Genomic DNA, 16,466 nt, shown 5'->3' with positions numbered 1-16,466 from the left:
AGGGTTGTTTTTAGTTTGTAAATGTGTCAATTGTAAATGTTAGAACAATCAAAATCTAATTAACTGATGCAATAAGAAAATGCCTATGCTGGAATGGAATATAAAATGATCTAATTTAGGGGAATCTTTCAAATTGTACTGTCTGAAGTGTGATTTATTAGTCGATAAAAACAATATCTTAAGATAATGTACCCTAAAGTAAAAGTTGCACTATTACAAGTTTTTTGACTCTTTTAGACTGCTTTGTGTAATGATTATTACCAGAAAAAAACAACTTATATTATCTCATATTATTCTTTATTATACTGGTCAAAAATAGAGCCAAATTGAAAATAGTGTGTTGTAAATATTGGTAAATATAAGGCTTTTTACAAATAAAATTCTTTACACAAAACAAACAAAATCTTTTCATTGCCTTATTAATGTATGCGACTTACGTGTTCATACGTATCTTTGTTTTTTTTTTATTATTATTATCCAGAGACAATGAGCAATTGTTGCTCAGGACATTGATTAATCTAGATAAACTATCTGGTTCACTATTCAATTTATGACTCGTTGGAAAATACCCATTTGTTTTTTTTTAAATATCCTAGGCTTATATAGTAAAACTTCAGAAACAGTTTCAAAATTAGTGGAATGCTGTATTGTGAATACTTTGTACATAGATACACAGTAAAGTATATGGCATAGAAGTTTGCAAACTTATCATAGGCTTAAGGTAAACAGGAGCGTGATGAAGTAGAAGTTTCCTTGATATGACTTGAAAGGGTGAAAGGGAACAGGAATGTTCAGAGGCAGTTAAACAGTAAAGGTAACAATGTGGTGATACAGTATCGCTTTCAACAAGGTCTCTCCGCTAAATTGGGGAAGGGCGGGTAAAAAGTCCTTAACGTTTTGAAATTTAATACGTCACTAAAATCAATTTTTACATAATTCAGAAACGAAACAACAACAAAAAAAAAGAAGGGAATCCAAAAATTAGTAACCATAAGCAGGAAAAAAAAGAGAAAACTGAATTTGCAGAGAATAAAAGAGTATTCCTCGTCCAATTGCTCCGTCGTAATATTTTCAATTAATTCTTTTTGTTTGTCCAACTTCCATATGTCACCGGTTAAAATTAATATAGCAAAAATATTTATTGTTACACAAAAATTAAATATTATATTTTTTGTTCAATTTTTTTTTGTTATTTTTCCTTTTCTTTTTCACACATACATACAAACATGGATATTTATATATAGGGTGGCCCCGATAATATAGAGACATACACGTCCAAAAACTACCAAGACCGGAACGAATGAAAACCAAGCCTGAAGCAGCTTCCAAATGGATATACTTTTAAGTGTCGTTTATTCATCATCCTTACATATCAAGCTGTCGTGATTTAAGCCTCGTCCATTTGTGAATTAACTCTATCAGAAAACTAATTTAGAATTCGTATAAGCTCTCATTATTACATGTGCGTAGAACGACGTTTGTAATTACAAGGTAAGTTTTACAGAAACAACACAATCATCGAGGTACTTTCTCCGAAATACGGCTGTTCGATATTAAGTGAGACACCCTGTATATACATACATGCATATTATTTTTTTTTATATTTATATATATATAGATATATATTTTTTTTTTACAATTACGTTTATTAAATATTGGGCTGGAGACTTTACATCCGAGGTCTTCCTGTAGGGGGAAACGTTTCTGGGTTTCCGGAAATTAACAACAAATTGCTGACTAGAGATTAGTGTGCTGCTACATTGATTTCGAAGCCAGCTTCTCATGTGGTTCATGTCATGGTTGGATGAATGAGTCATTTCTTATTTTATATGGTTCACACACCCTTAGCTTATCACAATTAAAAAAAACAAATAAACAAAGCGGAATATTCAATAACATTAGTTTTTTTTGTTCTCATTTGTTTCACATATCATATGATATATATGTGTTCATATATATCACATGATTTTATATATGGTACAATACATATATATATATATTTTCGTTATAAACAATATGGAACTAGGAGGATAAGAGATAGAGAGAAAATAGTGGAAACACGTCATTAATCCAACCCCGATTATCCGTGTTTTATCTTTGGTTTACGCTCTTCACTTTCACAACAAATAAATACAATATGCGACAAAGCAGAGATATGATCTATCACGAAAGCGCGGCACGTGTGCAGAGCGCAGGTCTTTGCTTATATTGTCTTCAGTCTGATAATTTGTAACATTTCATCATCATCATCATTGTTATGTTTCCTATATCTCCAAACACGTTTTTGGTATCTTCTTTTTCTTCCCATTTCTTTTTATACGGTACAATAAAAAATATATTTGATCTGCTGCGACTTAAGCATGAGACCAAACTCAATAAAACAATTCCCAATGACAGAGTTTTAATATCAACGTTAGGTAGGCACTTTCAGACCTTCAATTAGTCTATTTAAATGTACACTGGATTCTCCTGCCCAGTCAGAAGGCGGAACATAGAAGTCGGCATCGTCTTCATGAGGATCTGCAAGTAGTGGCATTTAGATATAAACGAATATTCAGTCAACTATTACTACCTCGCCCACTGAAGTCGCCAGTAGGTTGACAATCTTCTCGTGCGGAACGGCGACCACGCTTTGGTTGTTGATCTCGATGATCCTGTGACCCACCCTGACTCCACCCCTCTCCGCAATACCGCCCCTCAGTAAACTACATATCTGAAACAGGATCAAAGGCACATGTGAGATGAACAAATATTTTATTAGCGAGAATACATACCACTCCGTTCTGCACACTAAAACCAAGCTGGTATTTGGTGTCGGGTCTTTTTATCTTGACCTCAACAACCGGAGCGCACGGAACGACTGTTAACTTGACTACAGTCTGGTTTTTGGAATTCTTTATGTAGTTCTGACACGTGGACAACGGAAGCCCGACGAGGCTGACACCATTGATCGCGATTATTTGATCACCTATGTTTAATTGTCCGCACCTTGCCGCCGCGCCTGCTGGTGCTAGATTAGCTATGACCACGGTAGGTAGCATTGAGCCCCAACCAGATTCTACAATGACTACTCCTAGTATTTCACCCTTTGCCTTAGGAACGACAACCTACGAATTAATAATATGTTATAAAATATTGAACTCTGAAACATCAAAGCTTCACCTCTTTCTGCATTTCTTTTTTGGCGAACATTTGCAATTCGTCACCAAAGATTTCTTGCGAATTTAGCACTTCCTGGTAGTCCATCTCTTTTACGAAACTGTGGTCTTCGATGCCATTCGCTTTGAGGAACTCCATGTAGGCGACCTGGAATGCTTGGCCTATGGACTGCGCTATGAATTGCGCTTCCTCGCTTTCGAAAACGTGGCAGATCATCTTCGGAGTTCTGTTGATCTTCGGGGCCTCCTCCATCTCGTGCGGTACGAACCTGCGACGTGCCATCAACACAACCAAATCGCCGATGTCGGCAATATAAGAGATAGTCCTAAGCGCATGGTCCATCATAATTTCCTTCAAATCTGTATTAAGGACCATTATTTTCTCGGTGGAGATGAACAGGTCCACCTCAGTGCTAGGCTGAGTCTCGCCATCCGGTGCCTAGAATAGAGATGACAAAGAGACATGTCAAAGTAAATCGCGAACGACTGCCAAACGCAAGATTGCCACTTACCAAAGCCTGGTCAATAGTCCACAGAAGCAGCGTAAATGGTAAAGAATTTTAGTATTATAATTAGTAACGAACGAAAAAAAAATAAGGTAGAACGAATAAATAAAAGTAAATAAATTAAATTTAAAAAAAAACAAAAGATCAACTATAATTATATATTTGGTTGGTTTGTTTGACTATTAGGGTGATAAGGTCTTATGATATTTGTAAGACAGACCTTAATCTTAGTAACGGCAACCTCGACCATATTTTTCTTGAGACGTTTGCGCCTTTTGCGTCCCGCTTCTTCGTCCACCTCGACAGATCCCAAGAAATGAAGACGGAATACAGTGCCGGTGGCTCCCACGCCCAGGGGCAGGGCGTTAGCGTTGAAAAGACACGCCCCTTCTACAGAATCACTTTTCAAAAACATTGCTCAAAGACATTAATTAATAGAAAGAAATTAATCAAAAGAATGAAACTATAATAAAAATAAAAGATTTGTATGTATAAATAAAATGTATATATGTAATTTAAAAAAAAATATGAAAATAATAAATAGAAATAATAAGTAAATAACAAAGAAGAGTAGCAATGTTGTAAGAAAAGCTCACCCTGCATAGGCTGCGGAGACTTTTCGCTTACAGGTTCGGCATCCAATTCAATGGGCGTTTCGTCATCGAAACTAGAGTCGGGACTGCTGGGGCCGAATTGTGGGCCATTAGTTTGCAACATTTGGTTGGATGCCTCCTGCAATTTGTACCCTTAGCAACAAACACCCCCTGCGCTCTACTCGATTTGTTTTTGTTCATTAAATAAATAAAAAAATAATAAAATATACAGAGATAATAGTCCCTTAAAAAAGAAACAGTTATACAGCTAAGTCCTAGAACATCTAAGAAATGGAAAAGGGAGGAAGAGTGAGAAAGAATAGAGAAAATAAAAGTTTCGAGAAACCAGAAATCATATAGTTTTAATAAGAAAACAAAAAAGTCCAGTGCAAAGTTGTTCTTTAAATATCTCATAAAATATTTTTTCAAATGCATATGTGTATATGTATATACATATATATTATATTTATTTAATACATATATTTTACGTACGCATGTATTCGCAATATAATATATTTCTATATAAGTAGATAGTATGATTAGTTTAATTAATAATTAAAAACATTCAAAGCTAAAGGGGGCAGGGCAATAGTAATAGTCAAAAAAAAAGAAATAAAAGAAAGTAAAACGAGGAAGTGCGTCAAAAAAATAATAATAATAAGTGAGAAATAAATAAAATAAACCCAGGGTTCTTTACAAACATGGAGCAGGCATCCAAACCAATTATAGCACATTAAGCGTGCGCCGTAAAGATAATATATTTGATATGGAATCGAAATATTCGAAGGTGGAGGAAATTGAGAGGGCAGGGGCTGCGGGCACAGAACATCCCTTACAAATATTATCGAACATCGCCAATATAGCAGGTCACCAACTAAATATTAATTATAATTCATCTCGTTTTGAATTCTAGGTTATTTTACTACAGACATGCTATATATTATGTGCTCGTGATAATTATTTATCATTATGTTTTATAATCTTTTCTTTTTTGTTTTCTATCGTACGTTAACATACACAGTCTTAGATTTTGTGCAAATTCTTTCAATGCCAAAAGAATTCACATTCACATTCTAATAAAAATAATAATAAATGATAATAAAGAAACCAAAAGACAATCATAACAATAGGATAGAATAGACGAGTGTGTTCAGTGCAAGAGACAGTGTTAGTAGACAAAAAAATATCACATGCTTTACCTTAATCCTGCTGACGGCTTCCTCGGCCTGCATCATCCTGGTGGTCTTCGTGGGTTGTCCTTCGCATACTAACTGCGTGGAGCCCAAGTAACGAGCTCGAAACAATACGCCTTCGATTAATACTGTAGGATCCAAAAAGCCTGAAAACAGACGGATTCTGTGAAACTCTGCCCTTTACGATACAAACAAATAGTCTTTTATCAACTCACCAACATCCAAAGTTCCAAGTTTGCATGCACGGTAGAAAAGAAAGTAAGAAAAAGGAAAGACGCGGACGGACATAGATAAGAATAATTATTAATGATTAGTCGTAACAATTATACTTAAGTTAATTGAATTATTATATTAATCTAATTAGGTTATTACGCTACAACATTTCAGGTATAACCAACATTGTTATATATTTTAAGTAATGCGCAGCATCGATGATTATAAATCAAAAAATAATAATAGGCATAAAAAGTTACTTATTATTTACAAAAAATTAACTTTGTTGGCTATATCTGATGTACTACATCAATTTATTTTAAGATTTGAATGGATATGGTTTTATTATAAATAAATATCTCACCCTCTTTGTTGCGTCCTTTTTTCTTATTGTCCTTATCCTGTAAAAGAATGACGTTTGGTTAACAAATAATATTCATATGAATTTAGAATTATAAAATAAAAATAAATAAAAAACGTAATAATATTTAGCCAAACAGAGATAAATTATGAGAAAAAAAAACAGTTACAAGTGCAATTAGTGTATTAAAATAATAATTTTTAAAAAAAGAACAAAAATAAATTATGCAGTTTGTAATAAAGACTCGTTCTACAGTGCTAGTGTACTATGAAACAAATGCAAATGTGAATAAATTCGCTCGATTTAACGAGAGGATTATTGTTGTGTGAAAAAAGGAAAAACATTAAAGCACAAGACATAAAACATTTCGCTATTTTGGCATGCCAGGCTAAGCCACACCTTTTTTAGTTTAACCGATGAAATGGATCCTTTCTGGCTTTGGGGCGACTGGCTTTTATCAGACGTTACGTTAGGTGATGAGTGGTTGGAATTTAGGGGATCGGACGACACTAAAGGCACTGCCCCATCGTCTAAGGGCTGGATTTGTTTGGGAGTCTGGGATAGAGAGAGTGGCGGCATTATAGTCCGACTTTTAGGTTTTCTCCAGCCCTATTGATACAACACACAATTAGGGGATCCATGCTTCAAACATGATAAGCCTCCATTGGCACAGTGACATCAAGCCAGTGCTCGGGGTCAGCATACCAATGAAGATCACACATATATGTTCACTAACAACATTCCTATTCCGGTATTTGAAAACATTGAAAGACATACATTCGTGTAACACTTATTTAAAGAAAATAAACAAATTGACAGAGTTCTGCTTGCAGTGCCAGAGATTCGTGTTACCTTATCATCATAGAATCCCTGGTCATCAGTCCTTTGTTGTCCCAGCAAACGATCAGTCTCTAAGTCTGTGTCCGCTTCTTCTAGGAACCAAAGTTCTTTTTGTTAAAATTTCTGAAGTCATTCAGATTTGCTCTGCGTTTCATTACCTTCGTCACCTCCTTCCTCGCCGCTTTGAACCTTACGATCAGAATCTCCGCTCGTCGCCGACAAACCTCTTTGCCTTGGAACCCAAACTGGACTAACCGCATTCTCCTCGCATTCCGCCTCCGGATGACATTTCAATGGCAGCGTTTTGGTCCTTTGAAGAGTAAGCCTTATATCCTTTATGGCGGCTTCGACGTCGCTGGACTCTCCTGTGATGCAACGATGTGGAGCCGGCGCCGGTGGCGGCGGCGTCTTTTCGGAACTGTCCGTCTGCTGATGCTTCAGCTCATCGTAACTGTTCAGACCATTTATCATATCTATTGGCGTTGCAGACAGGCATTCCTTCCCTGGCGAGAGGCCGTTTTCTAATGTCCTATTATTCAATTGCTTATTCTTAATGCCTTGATTGATTTCTCTCTCGATTTCAGTAATCTGCCGTTTCATGAGCATAACCGTCGGATTGTTGTTGTCCGTATCACTGGCATGGCCCGAAGACAGGCCATCCTCCAGGACCGGCATGCTTGAATAAAGTCTTAAAGAATCATTGGGTATTGCTAAATCGCCACTAGAACCTAAGAACTTATAATATTAATAACAAGCGACGAACCAACTGCAACAGTTACCTAATAAACCAGAAGATGGGACTAATTCGTTTTCCATCAACATCAAAGATACCTCACTATCTAAATCGCCGCAATTCGAGTCGCAGTCTGTAGTCTCTGGAGAAAGCGTAAAATTCCTACTGTGTCCTACCTGGAGTCCTACCTCTGTCTCCCCCAGGTCACCACTTGATCCCGTCCCAATGGAGAGGTCCAGGAAGTTATTTTCGTGCTCCGTTATGTCATGCTCCTGTATATCATATATAGTTACATATCAAAGCTGAAATTGAAATTATGCAAACTACCTGGATGCCAATTAAACTCGAGCTGTGCTTCCTGGGAGAATCAACTCTCAAACAGAAGTCTTGAGCTTGATCGGATCTGCCTTTCGCCAGTCTCTGGCCGACGTAGGAATTGCCGGAATTATCGTTTGCCTGTCGTCGCAGTTCATACTCCAGGTCTTGGAACTCTGCTTCCAGCCGGTTCTCCTCTTCCGGTGGCGGACATTTGAAAAACTCCTCAAGGACTTTTCGCGTTTCAGAGAACTCGTACAAATAATCGAATGTCGAAGTGGTTGTCCTAGGCGAACCTGGCTTACTATTTCTCTACAAAAAAAAAACGTCAACTTTGATTTAATATTTCATACATTAGTATACAATATTAAAGCTAGCAATCTCTTCCTTTGAACATTCATCATTATCCTAAATGATTATAAAAATTCATAAATACTTGTAACATTGGCTCATTGTAGTTACGACAATCATTTTTATAAAATGCACGTTCATTTTCCATTATAAAGATACTAAGAAATGCAAATTGCCAAAATATATTTAATTCTGACGTAATAATAAGATATCACTCGAAATTAGTGTGACAATATTTGATATGCAATGTACCAATACGCTAATGACGTTGTTTCTGCCTCCATTAAATTTCCATTAACCAGTATTCGTTCAACAACCTCCCTGTCGCATCTAATATTGAAGCGCAGATTTCCCTATCGATTGTAAAATAAAAAGAATCATGTGACCTCATTTACATTGTAAATGTACTACAATAGCCATGGAAAGGTATGAACTAACGAGTCTATTCAGTATTCGCAGTTGAGTCGATAGAAAATTCATATAGGGAAATCTCGAGTTTAGACTGTAGATGTGAAACAATGTTGCAGATATATGATATACATTACAAAAAAAAATAAACTCTATGAATATCTTAATATTGTATGTATTCAATTGCAGATAATATAGTAAACCACAAAACAAACAAATTTACTTATGTAATAATTGCAGTTTGACCCAGAAATATTAGAAACTAGGCCTTAGTCTAAAATTATTATACAGCTGAGACCCCTATTGAACCAAATCTTAAGAATTCTTTGTATTCTAAAAATAACGTACAAAGTGGGTCCATTGCGATCTTATTGATTTTCGTCGCCGTTCTGTAAAGCTAATGACCAAATGACCTAATATTCTATAAATTACAAAGTAGACGGTTTACGGACAACTAGTACAACTGTAAGTTATATTAATTAGAAATTAATTATTATTGTTGCATTAAATACTATTATTTTTTAAATATAAGTATAATTAAAATTCGAAATATTTTATATTAGATTTTCCCCACATAACTAAACAATAAAATCATTGGTAAATATTAAATAATATTGAAATACCTACACTTTTGAAAGTACTAATAATTTGAGAAACATTGATAAATATTAAATGAATCAAAGTAAACAAGATTGCTAGCTTCAATACTGATAGAATATAGATATTGGATACAATCTACATAGAATGTTCAATTGAATATTATTTTCACTTTGATATTGGATATTTCTAGTTTAAAAAAAGGGTAAAATAGGTTAGCTACAAAAATTTCAATGAAAAAATGCGTTGTTTAATTTTCTAGAATTAATACTACTGCTCTAAATTGATTTTTAACTGTTTGATACACAATTATTAATATTGTTCATTTTAGTTGTAACAATATGTAATACGGTAATCTACGAAGATTTTTTGATACAATGTTCAACGTGGTGCTCTAAATAGACAAGTGTTTTTTAAAAAAAGTATATATTCTGAATTAAGATATTATATGACGGGTGCACTACATTGAATTGTGTAACTAATTAATATGTGAATATTTTTTTGGATATTAATAGCAATAATAAAGTTATTTTAAAGAATTTCCAAAAGAAAGGTGCGTCTATAAACTTGCGTAACTTGTTGATATACGAATAACTTTGATGTTAGTTACGTTAAATAGAAGTAACGTAGATATTTATTAATTTGTTTCAATCTCATAAATTGATAAAATGATTTGTGATCACCTTCAAATTGAACAAAATATAGTATAAGCATCTTCTATTCCTGATAATCGCTCATCTGGGTACTTTCATCTCGCATTTTGTTTCTATGTAAATAATTTATGTGTATGTTAACTTACATTATAGTTATCAGCAATAGAAGAGGGGGCATCAGTTTCGCTAGGGGAACAAACGACCCTTTGTGGAAAACCGGGCCTAGGTGGATAGACACTAGGGGAAGCAAGCAAACTCTGCGCGCTAGGTAATTGTGGATGCGTGCAGTTCGATTCCTGCTGCCGAGGGCCGTATCGGCGCGGGGACCCTTCGTATACCGCGATTGGTAGGTTTCCAATCACCTTAGTCACCCTCTCGGATTCCATTTCGGCGGCAGTGTGGTTGTATGGCGACGGGGACGTCGACTCGGAGCGGTTCTCCTCCTCCATCCTCTTGCACTCCTCCTGCCAGCTGTCGCCAATGTCGTCGAAAACGACCACCTCGCCGGTCGCCGACACTCTCACTGGACTCTTCCTGGTCTCATGGCACCCCTCGGGGCTGCCGCGCACGGCCGCCGGTGGCTGCTGCTGTTGCTGCTGCAGCTCGGCCTGCTGGTCCTGGGGATGTGTTACCGAGCACACCTCCGAAGAGAACACCGTCTCCGTGAACTCCCGCGAGTTACGGTACTTCTTCGACTCGTTACATCGCCGCAGTTCCCACACGCCTTGTCTTGAAGGCGACTTCTGGCCCTTCTTTTTGTCCAAATCGTCGGCTCCCAGGTTCCGTGATTTTCTTGCAGCCTTGCTGCGACTTTGCGAGTATATCTCGCGTCCGCCTGCTATCTCTATTATCCTAAAAAATGAACCACATTGAAACTATGCCGTCAGTGACACGAAATGATCGTGAGAAATTGTGTACAACTTTGTATTGTGTTACTCATCATACTTAACGCCAGGACGCACTGAATCCCGCTCGGGACGATGTGTCATGATGTTAAATTGGGGGTCAAATTAACGCGACGTTACCTCGACCAAAGTTAGACACAATTTGTATTCTAGATACATTGATTACTGGTTTGTGCAAATAGAGAAAAGGGTGCTTCAATTCATATATTTTGGTCAAAGATAACATGCATTCTTTTTAGAGGTATTAATAATTCAACGAAACATCGAAACAAAACAAACAAAAATACCTATATGCCTATTAATTTTATACATAGGTAATGAAGAGATAAGAGATATAGGAGGAAAGGGATAAAGTTAAGAGAGGTCCCCAAACCGTTTGCAATCAAATCTAATATTCTGAATATGAAGCATTCCTTCGTGAGGAAACTACTGTAAAGTTCCGCTAATAATTTTATTTGATTATTGTAAATTAATGGGAGCATATGCAGTGTGAATGGAAAGTGTAAACGAGCTTGGGGACCACTGTGTTCGAGATATAGAAGAGAGAAATAGATAGAGAGAGAAAGAGAGAGAGATAGATAGAGATAAAGAATGTAATGAGCATTTTGTACCTAGAGTCACGTAACTTGTACGTTCCTCCAATATGCTCGTGGTCGATAATGTCATCATCATCAATGGGTGAATGCACTTGGCTGCTGTTATCTCTATTGTCAGTATAGGAACCATCCATGACCCATCTATTAAATTAATAACACCCTTTAACCTTAGAGTAACACAAGTAGTTGCTGGTGAAATAAATGCAAACAGTACCTATCATTGTCCCTGTCGATATTCATGATATTATTTGAATTGTCTGTAGTGTTGTGCTCATGTTCACGGCCAGAGGATGAGATTATGGGATTTAGATTAATGTCACTACGTGGACGACACTTCGGGAATAGCTTGCTAATCTGTTCAGTGTTCTCTGTAACATCATTATCTAATGCCAGCGTCAAACTAGTCATTGCGGTCGCAATTACAATATTCGTCGCAAAGACATTTCAATCTACAAAAAGAACAGAAACCAAATAAAAACCCAACCATTTTGATTCTCTCTTTCGGTTGATTGCTGCACAAAAGAGAGAGAGTGGTAGAAGCATGCACAAACGAAATCACAGGAGACACCCCCGTCCGCGCGACCGTCTCTGAATCATCGGCCATACACTGTACAAATCACTCACCGCTTTACGTTCCATCAGATGCAGCGTTTTTTTTTTCTGTTATTTATTTTTTAAATATGACTCGCGGCCACTTGTGAATCAGAAGCGACTTACAAACGTTGAGTCCGCAGATCCGACATGTCTGGGTCGCGGATCCTGAGTTGCGGACCGGAAGTGGTCATCAGATGTACGAATTCGGGAATCGGTTTCGCGCACGCACCGGGGGGAGAACTCACGTACGCAACACCGAATGTGGGGGTGTTGATGGTGGCGATGGTGATGTGCAGAGGGGGTGGCGGCTCCCGCTGTCGCGCGTAAAATCAATATCCACTAATCCCGTCCATATTTCGCGTTCGCAGCCAGCTTTTCGAGGGTGGCGATTGCGGGGTCCCTGAAGGGTGACCAAAGGAGTATCGGAGCGGATCGCACGAAGTATCGCCGACTGGTGGAGGGTTTTGGTAGGCGTTTTACGCGGATTTTGAAACGGACGTCGCGACGCCTCGCGCAGCACCCGCTCGAACTGGCGGCGACGCACGGAACTAGACAGACGATAAAATTATTGAACGTCCCCCCAATATTATGACATTCGTGTGAAGTTACCCTGAACTACCACCGATTTAGGGAAAAAAATGAAATAAGAAAGGAATGAAATCAAAAGTAAACTGTAGCGATTTAAACATCAAGTAGATCACAGCAAGGCAGGGCAAACGAACAACATCAACAATTAAATAAAAATAAATAACGTACAGCATACCATAAATCAGGAAACATTTAACAAACTATCACATCAATAGCGCAGGCATAAATCACGACCCGCTCTGATCACGAATCGATCATTCCGAATGCGTTCAGCGCTCGGAACAAACGTTTCACTTTTCTTTTTCTTTTTTTCTTCTTCCTCTTTTCAAATAAGGATGTAAATTACATGCCAATCAGGTCCTCGTCGAAACAATTACACAGATACACCGCTTGCGGCTTCCGAATTGAGGGGGGGCGGGAGTTCTAAACAGATCCACAGCAGGATTCGGGCAAATGCAGACTTACCTCGCCTCCAGCTCGAGCTCCGACTTATTATTCATAGATAGAACGTAAATACAAACATTGCCATCGAAGCCCCTCGGTACTCTTTTCTCGCTCAAAACGACAAACCACTGACAAGCGCTGTCAAACGGTGGGGAACTGCCGGCGCCGCCAACCCAACCACGTTGAATGTCACTGTACAAGATTGCCGATCGTCGGAACAGTTGGGCTAACTTAGGCCGTTGGGAGAATTGGGGAGAATAGTATCGATCGTTTTTGGTATGCTATGCTATGATGAGCTTTGCAGAGCCGTCGTGCTGGGTCTGACGCGTCTTAGACGGTGACGGACGGTACCCGCGCCATCCTAGGATCGATCTCTTTTAAATTCGTTGGATTCATTCGAATTTCTTTTTCATTTTATTTATAATCTTATATGAAAAATACTTTATATAAAATGCCAAAATACCATCAAACAAATATTATATAATACTTTGTCTCGTTTCTGTAAACCTTTCAACATGTTTATAATAGATGCATTCTCATATAAAATATCTTGTCTCCTAATGTTAACGCTTAGATAATTCATTTAACGTATGTTCTATAATAAGTACATTAATATTTATCCTGACCTAACCGAACTAACTTACATACTTTCGTACTGTAACTAGGAGTAATCACATTATGTATTTGCTGCTGTTCGATTCAGATTGAGGTGTAATTATAAAACTGAATTTACTGAATTTAAATATCTATGGTAATTACTACTATGCTGAAGTACGTTCGTATTAACGTACTTGACGCCTATGCGAATGTCTTCTCTTAAGACAAAAAGCACGTGGAACGTCGAATACGTTTGAGTAAATGAATAAACATAGGTATATGTGATTGATTGTTCAATTAACATGCATTCGTTAGCATACGACAATTTGTGTACGTATCAACAGGAATAGCAAATATATTTTGAAGTACGACACTACCTCTAAATTGTAATTAATGTTTACTTCCGAGAATTCAATTTACTTCTCTAATTGATAGTAAATAAACAGAGATCTAAATTATATATGTACACTTAGATTTTGGCTTTGATCCCTAAAGTTCTGCACTTGGGAATTGTAGAGTGATCTTCCTTTGATACTAATTCACAGTAAATTACAATTCAATTTACATATTGAAACTATGACCATCGTGATTTTCAATTCACGTCTCGTCTCAGTCATATGTATATGTTTTATGTATACACATACAAAATTAATATTTTTAATTAACTTATACAAATATTAATAAAACTTTATCAGGAAATAACTGTAAAATATTATCTATTATTTATGATCCAATAATATATTGGATATGTTAATATTATACAAATAATAGTAATTAAACTAAATTATATAAAATAACAATAATTTATAATATGAAGTACTGTATGTATTTTAAAATGTTTTAAATGAAATGTCTATAAAATATGAAAATAAACTGTTCCCACAAAAGTATACTTTCATTGCTCTACTTTGCATTAAGAAAGTTATGATAAGAGAAAGTTCATACCTTGTAACAGATTATATTAATTAGACTAGACATTAGCATAGAAAATAAGTAAAATATAAATGTAATAAAAATGCACTTAATTAATATTTCAAGGAAAATTACATTTTTTTTTGTCCGGTTTCAAACAGTACGGGATATTTACGAAACCGATTATCCGCACTCCGAATTTATTAATATAGTAATATTTCCAGGAAAGGGACCATCTCAATTTTTTGGAGTATATGATTTCGTTAAGAGGGTTGTAAAGAGGGTTATTTGGATGACGCATTTTGGCAAGGAGGGGACATAGAGGGCTGAACGTTCGGACACAGAGAAGCTTTTCAGAACATATATTTTTTTTATAGTTTTCCTGAATTTTTTGGTATAATAAATGTTTAATATAAATATTATAAATTGGGCGGAAAGGCAACAATCCTTATTAACAATTAATTATTTTTTCTTTTATGATTTTACAAATACATTTTATTTTTAATTTGGTGATGTTTGACACTATATAATAAAATTATAATTAATAATGGAATTTTTTAAAATAACAAAATTTCAAAAAATATATTTGTTCTGTAAATATTAATTTTATTGTATAATTAGGTGTTAGTAATCAATGATCATATAATCGATGTATTTATTAAATATCTATATGTATGAATATTTAATAATTGTTATGTCACAGAAAATCAAAAGAAAACAAATCAAATCAAGTTTTTCTTACCTTACAATTATTGTCACATTTCTTAGAAGAAAATGTAATTTAATTTCATTTGATATTGTATTACAATGTGCTTTCAGTTTATAATCATGTGATGAGTGTGCGCTCGTATTCGCTTCATATTTTCAAAGAAGAGGTATTTCATTAGTTTACACTAGCACATGCTATTATCGAATGTTTCACACATAAAAAATGAAATATAATCGATAGCAGTAAAACGTAATTTAGTAATTAATATTTTACATTGCAAATCCATACAATAGTTAGTGTAGTCAAAAAGAACAAAAAAATAAAAATTTCCACAAAGTTCAGGCTAAATTATAGATTTTATGCATAGTGCAGTTCATAATGACCTTTGCAATTCAGAATACACGAATAAATGTTTTTTTTTGCACTGTCCTTACAAAGTAAAATTTTGTTTCAATATTTTGAATTTTTTTATGTATTATCAATGTATTATGTATTTATATTAATAAGAGTATCCCAGAACGATGGATAAACTGAATCATAACGTCAGGGCCGTGTGGTAGATTCTCTCAGTATTATGCAAGTCTTCGAAATGAATATCACTAAAATGTGCTTTTTCAAGAGTTAATTTTCAATTTTGAACGCGTATTATATCCGAATGGATGAAACTATAACAATGCATAGATCTTCTCTACATTCTCTAAACATTGAGCTTTGGTATATTTTGGATGCATCCACTTTATTATAGTTTCCGAGAAAATCACTAAAATATGAAAACACTGCTTTTTCAGGCGTTAATTTTTAAACTTTGAACGTGTATTTAAATATACACAAATAAATAAATAAAACGTATTTATATAATCATAACAAAATAAAAATAATAGTTAAGTGCTGATATTGATTGACTTATTAAGTATCTCATTAAAATAATGTTAATTATTTGTATATTTTGAATACTATTTACATTTATCTCAATTATATTATTTGTTCCATTTAACGATCCGCAAATATGAGATAACTTAGCTATTATTATACTGACTTGGTCTCTTTGCTTGCCAAATTTGTTGGAATTTATGATAGAACGTAACTGTTTTCGATTTGGCAGACCTAAGTAGTGATAATATTTTCTGGTCGTTTGTTTCTGAATGTATTTATTTGAACTTGTTCTATTATGTATACAATGTGATAATTGAAGTCAAAAAT

At 35.5% G+C, this 16,466-nt stretch overlaps 1 protein-coding gene across 19 annotated transcripts; it reads right to left on the bottom strand.

Moving 5' to 3' along the window:
• Positions 1-456: 456 nt before the first annotated feature.
• Positions 457-13,329, bottom strand: LOC108569862 (amyloid beta A4 precursor protein-binding family A member 2-like). 19 transcript variants are annotated; one of them, XM_017931571.1, is made up of 18 exons: positions 13,070-13,260; positions 11,637-11,871; positions 11,438-11,563; positions 10,068-10,773; positions 7,925-8,224; positions 7,644-7,869; positions 7,023-7,592; positions 6,877-6,956; positions 6,424-6,633; positions 6,028-6,064; positions 5,457-5,596; positions 4,261-4,396; positions 3,885-4,054; positions 3,671-3,676; positions 3,163-3,597; positions 2,775-3,107; positions 2,570-2,713; positions 457-2,520 (listed from the first exon to the last, which is right to left on the bottom strand). In XM_017931571.1, exons 2-18 carry the CDS (start codon positions 11,828-11,830, stop codon positions 2,449-2,451), a joined length of 3,885 nt encoding a protein of 1,294 aa, XP_017787060.1. In that variant the 5' UTR covers positions 11,831-11,871; positions 13,070-13,260; the 3' UTR covers positions 457-2,448. The 19 variants fall into 19 exon arrangements, with proteins under 19 accessions (XP_017787060.1, XP_017787068.1, XP_017787067.1 ...); XM_017931579.1 differs by having other exon boundaries at positions 5,457-5,578; XM_017931578.1 differs by having other exon boundaries at positions 6,877-6,953.
• Between the last annotated feature and the right edge of the window lie 3,137 nt (positions 13,330-16,466).

The sequence above is a fragment of the Nicrophorus vespilloides genome, unplaced genomic scaffold (genome assembly GCF_001412225.1).
Source record: "Nicrophorus vespilloides isolate i.1.1-1 unplaced genomic scaffold, Nicve_v1.0, whole genome shotgun sequence".
NCBI lineage: Eukaryota > Metazoa > Arthropoda > Insecta > Coleoptera > Silphidae > Nicrophorus > Nicrophorus vespilloides.
The sequence above is the reverse complement of the archived record's forward strand: the minus strand, read 5'-3'. Positions and strand labels throughout refer to the sequence as shown.